At 45.7% G+C, this 11,476-nt stretch overlaps 1 protein-coding gene across 1 annotated transcript in view; it reads right to left on the bottom strand.

The window, feature by feature from the left end:
• The window catches only part of LOC105544901 (tubulin alpha-1B chain), a 36,606-nt gene extending 25,450 nt beyond the window's left edge, over positions 1 to 11,156 (bottom strand). The window contains exon 1 of the mRNA XM_011987584.1: positions 11,055 to 11,156. Coding sequence (XP_011842974.1) covers positions 11,055 to 11,096 — 42 coding nt within the window. The 5' untranslated portion in view covers positions 11,097 to 11,156. The remainder of the gene's footprint in view (positions 1 to 11,054) is intronic.
• Positions 11,157 to 11,476: the final 320 nt, after the last annotated feature.

Below are 11,476 nucleotides of genomic sequence, written 5' to 3'. Positions count from 1 at the left end.
CAATGAAGTTTTTTTTGTTGTTTTGTTTGTTTTTGAGACAGGGTCTTGCTTTGTCGTCCAGGCTGGAATGCAGTGGGCCACAGGACAAGACTCCATCTCAAAAAAAAAAAAAAAAAGAAAGAGATGTATCTAGTGTGAACAAGAAATTGAATATTTTACTTTATTAGATTGTAATTAATTTAAAATTAAATAATACAAATATATACAAAAATTAGCCGGGTGTGGTGGTGCACGCCTGTAGTCCCAGCTGCTTGGGAGGCTGAGGTGGGGGAACCGCTTGAACCCGGGAGGTGGAGGTTGCAGTGAGCCTAGATCAGGTCGCTGCACTGCAGCCTGGCAACAGAGCGAGACTCCATCTCAAAAAAAAAAAAAAAAAAAAAAAATTAAATAGCTGCATGTATTTAGTAGCTACCATGTTGCATAGATACTCAGGTCTCATCTAGATATCTGAGTATCTAAAATTTCTATACAAAGAAGAAAGGAAGGCTCAATTTTCCTTGGATAAAATGAGAACTGGTGAAAAGGTGCTTTGAAAGGAATGAAAACAGTCGGACACAGTGGCTCATGCCTGTATTCCCAGCACTTTGGGAAGCTGAGGCAGGAGGATCACTTGAGCCCATGAAGTCGAGTCTGCGGTGAGCCAAGATTGGGCCACTGCACCCCAACCTGGGTGTCAGAGTAAGACCTTGTCTCAAAAAAGTAAATAAATAAATAAAAGTAATGAAAACAAAGTGTCAATAATAACTAAGGATGATTAAGGAGAAGGGGTTTTTTTTTTATGTTGGTTTTTTGAGACAGAGTCTCGCTCTGTCACCCAGGCTGGAGTGCAATGTTGAGATCTTGGCTCACTGCAACCTCCACCTCCTGGGTGCAAGCGATTTTCCTGCCTCAGCCTCCTGTGTTGCCTGGACTACCGGCATGCACCACCACGCCTGGCTAATTTTTGTATTTTTTAGTAGAGACGGGGTTTCACCATGTTGTCCAGGCTGGTCTCGAACTCCTGATCTCAGGTGATCCAGCTGCGTCAGCCTCCCAAAGTGCTGGGATTGTAGGCTTGAGCCACCGCACCTGACTCTCTCTATTTTTTTATATTTAATACTTTTCTTCCTCCTTCTATCCCTTCCTCTGTCCCTCCCTGCCATCCTTTCTTTCTTTTTGTTTCTTTCGTTTCTCTCCCCACTACCCACCCCACTCTCTCTCTCTTTGTTTTAATACAGGGTCTCCCTCTGTCCCCCCAGGCTAGAGTGCAGTGGTGTGACCATGGCTCACTGTAGCCTTGATCTCCTGCACTCAAGTGATCCTTCTGAGCAACTAGGGCTACAAGTGTGCACCACCATGCCCTAATTATTATTTTTTTTTGTAGAGCTAGGGGTCTTGCTATGTTGTCCAGGCTGGTCACAAATTCCTGGCCTCAGGCTACTGCCTTGGTCTCCCACAGTGCTGGAATTACAGGCATGAGGCATTGTGCCTGACCAACAGTTTTAAAAAAATCTATTTGCATTACTTTTAGAATTAATGTTTAAAAAGTCAATCTAAAGTAAAATGGTGAATTAAGACTCATGTAGGATACAGGAGTATTCATTTTTGCCCTTTACTTACCGGTTTTTATTTTTAAACACCTTTATGGAGATTTAATTCAGATTACATAAAATTTATCCCTTTAGGCCGGGCGCGATGGCTCACACCTGTAATCCCAGCACTTTGGAAGGCCAAGGTGGGCAGATCACAAGGTCAGGAGTTCAAGACCAGCCTGGCCAACATGGTGAAACCCCATCTCTACTAAAAATTAAAAAAATTAGCCGGGTGTGGTGGCACATACCCATAATTCCAGCTACTCAGGAGGCTGAGGCAGGATAATTGCTTGAACCCAAGAGACGGAGGTTGCAGTGAGCCGCGATCGCGCCACTGCACTCCAGCCTGAGTGACAGAGCAAGACTTCATCTTGGGGAAGAAAAAAAAAAGAAAATTTACCCCTTTAAAGTGTACAGTTCAGTGGAGAGTTTGTGTTTTGTTTTTAATTTTTTTCTGTAACCCAGGACAGTGCTAAAGTTCAGTGGTTTTTTGTTTTGTTTTGTTTTTTTGTTTGTGTATTTGAGATGGAAACTCGCTCTTGTTGCCCAGGCTGGAGTGCAATGGCGCAATCTTGGCTCACAGCAACCTCCACCTCCCAGGTTCAAGAGAATCTCCTGCCTCAGCCTCCCAAGTAGCTGGGATTGCAGGCATGTGCCACAATGCCCAACTAATTTTTGTATTTTTAGTAGAGATGGGATTTCACCATGTTGGCCAGGCTGGTCTCAAACTCTTGACCTCATGTAATCTGCCCACCTCGGCCTCCCAAACTGCTGGGTTTACAAGCGTGAGCCACCACGCCTAGCCAAGTTCAGTGATTTTTAACACATTTATAGACTTGTGCAACCATCATCACACTCTAATTCCAGAACATTTTTTACCATCTCAAAAGAAACTCATTGCCCAGGCTGAAGTGCAGTGGAGTGATCTTAGCTCACTGCAACCTCCGCTTCCCAGTTCAAGTGATTATCGTACCTCAGACTCCTGAGTAGCTGGGACTATAGGTGCGCACCACCTGCCCGGCTAATTTTTGTATTTTTGGTGGAGACAGTGTTTCCCCATGTTGGCCAGGCTGGTCTCGAACTCCTGGCCTAAGTTATCTGCCTGCCTCAGCCTCCCAAAGTGCTGGGATTACTGATGTGAGCCACCATGCCCAACCCTGAGATGGCTTTTGAGGGGCCTGAGATGGCTTCTGAGGGGCTTGAGATGGAGGGAGAGGGCCTAAGTAGCTTCAGAATGAAAAGACCAAGCCAGGATTAGAGGGTTAGAAATTTCAGCCCCATCCCCCAAGACCTCCAGGGAGGGAAGTGGTGACTGGAGATTGAGTTTGATCACCAAAAGGTCAAGCCTTAATTATGCTTATGTAGTGAAAACTCTGGCCAGGCACGGTGGCTCACACCTGTAGTACCAGCACTTTGGGATGCCAAGGCAACAGATCACCTGAGGTCAGGAGTTCGAGACCAGCCTGGCCAACATGGTGAAACCCCATCTCTACTAAAAATACAAAAATTAGCCGGGTGTGGTGTCAGGCACCTGTAATCCCAGCTACCCGGGAGGCTGAGGCAGGAGAATTGCTTGAACCTGGGAAGCAGAGGTTGCAATGAGCTGAGATCTTCTCCCCCAGACTGAGGGAGAAGAGCAAGACTTCGTCTCAAAAAAAAAAAAAAAAGAAAAAAGAAAAGAAAGCTCCCTGAAACCCCCTAAATAATAGGGTATGGAAAGCTTCATAGTTGTTGAAAAAATTGGTGTTAGGAGGGTGCCAACCAGGAGAAGGCGTGGAAACTCCATAATTTCCTCTACCTTCTACCCCCACCCAGGACATACTTTTCTCTGTGCATCTCTTCCACTTAGCTGTTCCTGAGTTATATCCTTTACGCATTGCTAAATGTAAGTAAAGTGTTTTCCTATATTCTGTGAATTGTTCTAATGCATTATTGAACCTGAGGGAGGTTGGCGGGTATTCTTGAATTTATAACTGTTCGGTGGCAAACAGGGACTTGTGACTGGCACTTAAAGTGGGGCAATTTTAGGGAATTGAGCCAAGAGAATCGAATTTAATTGTTTGACACCCAATTTGTGTTAGAGAATTGGAGAATTGGTGTTTAGTGTCAGAAAAAAACCTTACAGAATAGTTATGTATGGTACAGTGCACTCTTGACATAACTAACGTCGTCTTAGAAAAATACTCCATTTTGTATTTGTGTTTTTATTTTTATTTTTATTTATTTATTTATTTTTGAGACAGAATCTCACTCTGTCTCCCAGGCTGGAGTGCAATGGCGTGATCTCAGCTCACTGCAACCTCCACCTCCCGGATTCAAGCAATTCTCCTGCCTTAGCCTCTTGAACAGCGTGCCACATGCCTGGCTAATTTTTGTATTTTTAGTAGAGATGGAGTTTCACCATGTTGGTCAGGCTGATCTCAAACTCCTGACCTCGTGATCTGCCCGCCTCGGCCTCCCAAAGTCCTGGGATTACAGGTGTGAGCCGTTGCACATGGCCATTCATTATTTTTATTTTTATTTTTTTGAGACAGAGTTTCACTTTTGTCACCCAGGCTGGAGTGCAATGGCGTGATCTTGGCTCACTGCAACCTCTGCCTCCCGGGTTCAAGCAATTCTGCCTCAGCCTCCTGAGTAGCTGGGATTATGGGTGCCTGCAAAGACGACTAGCTAATTTTTTTTGTATTTTTAGTAGAGATGGGGGTTCACCATGTTGGCCAGGCTGGTCTCAAACTCCTGACCTCAGGTGATCCACGTCCTCAGCATCCCAAAGTGCTGGATTATAGGCATGAGCCACCGCTCCCAGGCTCCATTTTATATTTCTTTTTTTTTTTTTTTTGAGACGGAGTCTCGCTCTGTCGCCCGGGCTGGAATGCAGTGGCCGGATCTCAGCTCACTGCGAGCTCCGCCTGCCGGGTTTATGCCATTCTGCCTCAGCCTCCCGAGTAGCTGGGACTACAGGCGCCCGCCACCTTGCCCGGCTAGTTTTTTGTATTTTTTAGTAGAGACGGGGTTTCACCATGTTAGCCAGGATGGTCTCGATGTCCTGACCTCGTGATCCGCCCGTCTCGGCCTCCCAAAGTGCTAGGATTACAGGCTTGAGCCACCACGCCTGGCCCATTTTATATTTCGTAGAGCATTTTGTCAACAAGGATGAGATGCTTTGCTTAATAAACAAAGTTTTTTAAAAGATGCGTCCAGCCAGTTAAGGACACAAGCATGCTCTTCCACTATCAGTTCTCACTAGAGGATTCTGTGACTATAAAAGATGAGGCCAACCGGACCCGATGGCTCACACCTGTAATCCCAGCACTTTGGGAGGCCAAGGCGGGCGGATCACCCCCAGGTCAGGAGTTTGAGACCAGACTGGCCAACATGGTGAAACCCTGTCTCTACTAAAAATACAAAAAATTAGCCGGACGTGGTGGCAAGTGCCTGTAATCCCAGCTACTCGGGAAGCTGAGGCAGGAGAATTGGTTGAACCAAGGAGACAGAGGTTAGAGTGAGCTGAGATTGCGCCTCTGCACTCCAGCCTGGCAACAGAGTGAGATTCAGTCAAAATAAAATAAAATAAAATAGCCGGGCATGGGTGGCTTACGCCTGTAATCCCAACACTTTGGGAGGCCGAGACCGGTGGATCACCTGAGGTTAGGAGTTCGAGACCAACCTGGCCAACATGACAAAACCTGGTCTCTACTCAAAATCCAAAAAATTAGTCGGGCATGGCGGCGGGCACCCAGTAATCCCAGCAACTTGGGAGGCTGAGGCAGGAGAATCGCTTGAACCCAGGAGGCAGAGGTTGCAGTGAGCCGAGATCGCGTCATTGCACTCCAACATGGGCAATGAGCAAAACTCCGTCTCAAAAAAAAAAAAAGATGAGACCTTTAGCAGCTTGAAATGGTCATCTTACCTGACATTGTCTCGCGGTCAGTCACTCGTGATAAGAACTTGGCATCTGCCTCTGAAGGCTCTGCCACATCAAAGACTCTTCCTCGCAAGACTGACAGACCAACTGGCCCAAAACAGAACTCCTTTTCTTCTTTGCTCCCCCTGGACTGGTTATTTAACCCTTTCTCCTATCTCTTTCTCCTCTTGATGTTAAATGTTACTTTATCGTGGAATGTTTAACTTGTAACATTTATATATTGATTAATTTTACTATTATATATGGTTTACAATATTGACTGGTTTGTGTGCACACAGCTCTGACTACTGAGTGAACAGGAAGTACTGTTAGCCGTGGCAGGTATCCAGATCATCAGCAGCGAACCCATACAGGCCTGAAGCAACCTCAATTCTTGCCTCCTCAGAAGAAAGAATTCTACTGAGGGGCATAAGGCAGAAGAAGAAACCGAGGCAAGTTTTAAAGCAGGAGTAAAAGTTTATTAAAAAGCTTTACACCAGGAACGAAAGGAAGGAAAGAACACTTGGAAGAGACCCAAGTGGGCAACTTGAAGGAGAAGTGCCCCATTTCACCTTGGACCTAGGATTGATTATTTATTTATTTATTTATTTATTTATTGAGACAGGGTCTCACTCTGTCACCTAGACTGGACTGCAGTGGAGCAATCTCAGCTCACTGCAACCTCTGCCTCCCAGGCTCAAGCGATTCTCCTGCCTCAGTGTTGCGAGTAGCTGGGATTACAGGGCACACACCACTACCACCTGGCCAATCTTTCTATTTTTATTTTATTTTATTTATTTATTTATTTTGAGACGGAGTCTCGCTCTGTTGCCCAGGCCGAGGTCAGGAGTTTGAGACCAACGTGTTAGCCAGGATGGTCTCGATCTCCTGACCTCATGATCTGTCCGCCTCGGCCTCCCAAAGTGCTGGAATTAGACCGTGCCCGGCCTAATTTTTTTTTTCTTTGAGACAGTCTCACTCTGTCGCCCAGGCTGGAGTGCAGTGGCATGATGTTGGCTCACTGCAAGCTCCACCTCCCGGGTTCACACCATTCTCCTGCCTCAGTCTCCTGAGTAGCTGGGACTACAGGCACCTGCCACCATGCCCGGCTAATTTTTTTTATTTTTAGTAGAGACGGGGTTTCTCTACTAAAGAGATGGTGTTAGCCAGGATGGTCTCCATCTCCTGACCTCGTGGTCCGCTCACCTCTGCCTCCCAAAGTGCTGGGATTACAGGCGTGAGCCACTGCGCCCGGCCCTAATTTTTGTATTTTTAATAGAGATAGGGCTTTACCATATTGGCCAGGCTGGTATTGAACTCCTGACCTCAAATAATCCACCCTCCTCGGCCTCCCAAAGTGCTGGGATTACAGGCATGAGCCACTGTGCCCGGTCCAGACCTAAGATTTTATATGCTGGCCTACTTCTAGTGTTTCGTGCCCCTTTCCCTTTTTTCTTCCCTTAGGGTGAGCTGCCCACATGCACGGTGGCCTACTAGCGCCTGGGAGGTGAGCATGCGCAGTGTGTTTACTGGAGTTATAAACATACTCACCTGAGGTTTTCTTCCGTTTTCTGGTGGAATGCTCTGGAAGGTCATACGCCACCATTTTGCCTCTTAATGTGCATGCTTGAGGCCACTCGCCCAGTTCCTTAGATCTTATGGAAGCTGCTGATTACCAATTTCAGGTGTTTATCTGTTAGGAAACTGCCTCTCCCTGGTACTGGCTGTGACCAATTATTTTAGATAGGTAGTGTGACAACTGCCTGACCATTGGTCACCTGACATTCCTGGTGGGTGCAGGGAGCCCTCTCCTGCCCTGCTCATGCCTGACTAGCTACCTACTGTAACAGTACTGAGGAGATTGCCTCCTTGGGAACTCCATGTAGCTCCTGGCTTTTGTGATCGCAATAGCGTAAATAAAAACCTGACACTGTGGAAACACACAAACATGCAAGGACCTGCTTATCTCTAACCTTGCACCACTCACTGAGGCAGGAGAATAGGGCCTAGAGGCAGGGAACCTAAGGACTTCGTAGAACTGAATCAAATGAAAACACTTCAGCTATGACAAAAAATATCCTCTTCATTTACATAGGGTGTATACCAAGTAACCAATGGAAACCTCTAGAGAGTTATTTAAACCCCAGAAAATTCTTTTTTATTTATTTATTTTTTGTTGTTGTTTTTTGAGACAGTCTCGCTCTGACTCCTAGGCTGGAGTGCAATGGCGCCATCTCATCTCACTGCACCCTCCGCCTCCTGGGTTCAAGAGATTCTCCTGCCTCAGCCTCCTGAGTAACCGGGGTTACAGGTGCCCGCCACGGGCCATGCCTGGCTAATTTTTGTATTTTTCAGTAGAGACAGGGTTTCTCTGTGTCGGTGAGGCTGGCCTTGAATTCCCGACCTCAGGTGATCCGCCCGCCTTGACCTCCCAAAGTGCTGGGATTACAGGTGTGAGCCACCACACCCTAAACCCCAGAAAATTCTGTAACTGAGCTCTTGAGCCCCTGTGTTCGGCCTGCTCCCACCCTGTGGAGTGTACTTTCATTTTCAACAAATCTCTGCTTTTGTTGCTTCATTCTTGCCTTACTTTGTACATTTTGTCCAATTCTTTGTTCAAGATGCCAAGGACCTGGACACCCTCCACTGGTAACATCTTGACATGTATGCAAAAATTGTCTGCAAAATTTACTTATAAACAATTAGAATTTAAGAGTTCCCAAAACCCATTTTAGACAGGGTTTCACCATGTTGGCCAGACTAGTCTCAAACTCCTGACCTCAGGTGATCTGCCCACCTTGGCCTCCCAAAGTGCTGGAATTACAGGTGTGAGCCACCATACCTGGCAGGGAACTTCATTATTTAAAGGGGAAAGAGCAAGCAGGAGGGGTAAAAAGGTAGGTAGGGTAGGTAGTGAAGCAAATGGTTATATTCTTGTGAGGCTCTGATTAGCCTCAGTAAATTGACATTTTACATATGAAAAGGGAGTAGAAGAAATGAGGCTATGACACAGGATTGTGAAATTACAGCTATCTGGCAACAAAAGGAATGCAGTAATTCAGCTCTCAAGCTTAACTTCCCTTTGGCATAGTGAGTTTGGGGTCCCAAGATTCTATTTTGTTTCACACTAACACCAACAACAATAACAACAAAAGAACAAGACATCTGCAAGAAAACAGTGTCTTTATTGAGAGATATTATGATTAATATATTGAGAGATATATCACATGTAGTATTTGGAAGTATCAGATTACAAAGATGCTAATTCTACTTAAATTGCCTTATAAATTCAGTGCACTGGGAAGGTGGAGTAGACATACTTCCCAAATTCCTGCCACTAAATACAACTAAAAACCCTGGACATTGTATATAAAACAAACATAAGAAGACTGAAAGAAAGGCCGGGCATGATGGTTCACACCTGTAATCCCAGCACTTTGAAAGACTGAGGCAGGTGGATCTCTTGAGGTAAGTAGTTAAAAGACCAACCTGGCCAATATGGTGAAACCCCATCTCTACTAAAAATACAAAAATTAGCCATACGTGGTGGCGTGTGCCTGTAATTCCAGCTACTCAGGAGGCTGAGGCAGAAGAATTGCTTAAACCCAGGAGGTGGAGGTTGCAATGAGCCAAGATCGCACCGCTGCACTCCAGCCTGGGCAACAGAGTGAGACTCTGTCTCAAAAAGAAAAAAGAAGAAGATTGAAAGATGGAGAGAAGGCAGCAGACAAGCTAAGGATCTTGGGGATCCAAGGAACAACACGGTGATGAGTTTCCTGGGTTTTCTTTCTACCTTACGTCTCGAAGCCTTGGAACTGAAGAAGCTGACAATCCAAAAATGCCAAAGGGTGAGACAAAAAACGAAAACCTGCTCACTAGCCAAAGAACCAGGAAAGGGACAATCTAGCAAGACAGCAAACTTTATATAACAACTCCTGTACTCCAGCCAAGTGCTACAGAAAGAACTGTGACCCCACCCCTACCTGTATCACCAAGACTTGAGTAGGGAGCCTAGACTTCCACCCTCGCTAGGCTATAACAAGGTGCTCCAAAGGACAGTCTTTTCTACAAATGGTGCTGGGACAACTGGATATTCACATGCAAAGGAATGTAGTTGGACTCTGCTGTGTGAATAGTGTCCCCCTATCCAACATTGAGTGTCCATTTACAACCTCAGAATATGGCCCTCTTTAGAAATAGAATATTTGCAAATGTAGTTAGTTAAGATGGGGAAATACTGGATTAGAGTGGGCCCTAAATCTAACGACTGTCCTTATAAGAAGGCCGTGTGAAGACATAGACACATAGTGAGAATGCCTGGTAACAACACAGGCAGAAATTGTAGTGGTGTTTACAAGGTAAGTAAGGAATGCCAAGGATTGTCAGCACCAGCAGAAGCTAGAAGAGAGGCATGGGACGGATTCTCCCTCAGAACCTCCAGAAGGAACCAAACTTGCCAAAGCCTTGATTTCAGACATCTAGCCTACAGAACTATGAGGCAGTACATTTCTTTTGTTTTAAGCCACTCAATTTGTGGTTTAAAAGCAGCTCTAAGAAACTAATAGAGACTTCTACCTCACACCATACACAAAAATTAAAATGGATCAAAGACCTAAATATATGAGCTAAAACTATAAAACTCAGAAGAAAGCAGAGATAAATTTGTATTACTTTTGATTAGGCAATGCTTTTTTAGATATGACACCACAAGCACAAGCAACAAAAGAAAAAACACGGTAAGTCAAACTTTTTTTTTTTTAAGACGGATTTTCGCTCTTGTTGCCCAGGCTGAAGTGCAGTGGTGCGATCTCAGCTCACTGCAACCTCCACCTCCTGGGTTCAAGCAATTCTGCTGCCTCAGCCTCCCGAGTAGCTGAGATTATAGGCATGCACCACTGTGCCCAGCTAATTTTTTTTTTTTTTTCCCCGAAACGGAGTCTCGCTTTTTCACCCAGGCTGGAGTGCAATGGCATGATCTCGGCTCCCTGCAACCTCTGTCCCCTGGGTTCAAATGATTGTCCTGCCTCAGCCTCCTGAGTAGCTGGGACTACAGATGCATGCCACCATGCCCAGCTAATTTTAAATTTTTTTGTAGATATGGGGTCTTGCTATGTTGCCCAGGCTGGTCTCAAACTCCTGGGCTCAAGTAATCCTACCACCTTGGCCTCACAAAGTGCTGGGATTACAGGTGGGAGCCACCATGCATGGCCACAATATGCTTAAAATTACATTATTTAACACTACATATGTATATATCTCCACACATATACTATATATGTGTATTTATATATACACATATATATCCTGGGCTAAAGAGGTCCTCCCACCTCAGCCTCCTGAGTAGCTGGGAAGACAGGCAAAGCTACTTTTTTTCTTACGTTTTGTAGAGATGTGGTCTCAGCTGGTCTTCAACTCCTGGCCTCAAGTGATCCTCCTACCTCAGCTTTTAGATATCAACTTAAAAATGACTGGATTTACACAGTTTAATTTTTTTTTTTTTTTTTTTAGGTGATAAGCAAAAATGTAAAGAACACTGATACAGAGAAATGGTCACATAGGCCGGGCATGGTGGCTTATGCCTGTAATCCCAGCACTTTGGGAGGCCAAGGTGGGTGGATCATTTGTGGTCAGGAGTTTGAGACCAGCCTGGCCAACATGGTGAAACCCTGTCTCTACTAAAAGTACAAAAATTAGCCAGGCATGGTGGCAGGCACCTACAGGTGCCAGCTACTGGGGAGGCTGAGGCAGGAGAATTGCTTTTTTTTTCTGAGATGGAGTCTCGCTCAGTCGCCCAGGCTGGAGTGCAGTGGCGCGATCTCGGCTCACTGCAAGATCTGCCTCCCGGGTTCACGCCATTCTCCTGCCTCAGCCCCCCGGGTAGCTGGGACTACAGGCGCCTGCCACCATGCCCAGCTAATTTTTTGCATTTTTAATAGAGACAGGGTTTCACCATGTTAGCCAGGATGGTCTCGATCTCCTGACCTCGTGATCCACCCGCCTC

The sequence above is a fragment of the Mandrillus leucophaeus genome, unplaced genomic scaffold (genome assembly GCF_000951045.1).
Source record: "Mandrillus leucophaeus isolate KB7577 unplaced genomic scaffold, Mleu.le_1.0 Scaffold313, whole genome shotgun sequence".
NCBI classification, from domain to species: Eukaryota; Metazoa; Chordata; class Mammalia; order Primates; family Cercopithecidae; genus Mandrillus; species Mandrillus leucophaeus.
The sequence above is the reverse complement of the archived record's forward strand: the minus strand, read 5'-3'. Positions and strand labels throughout refer to the sequence as shown.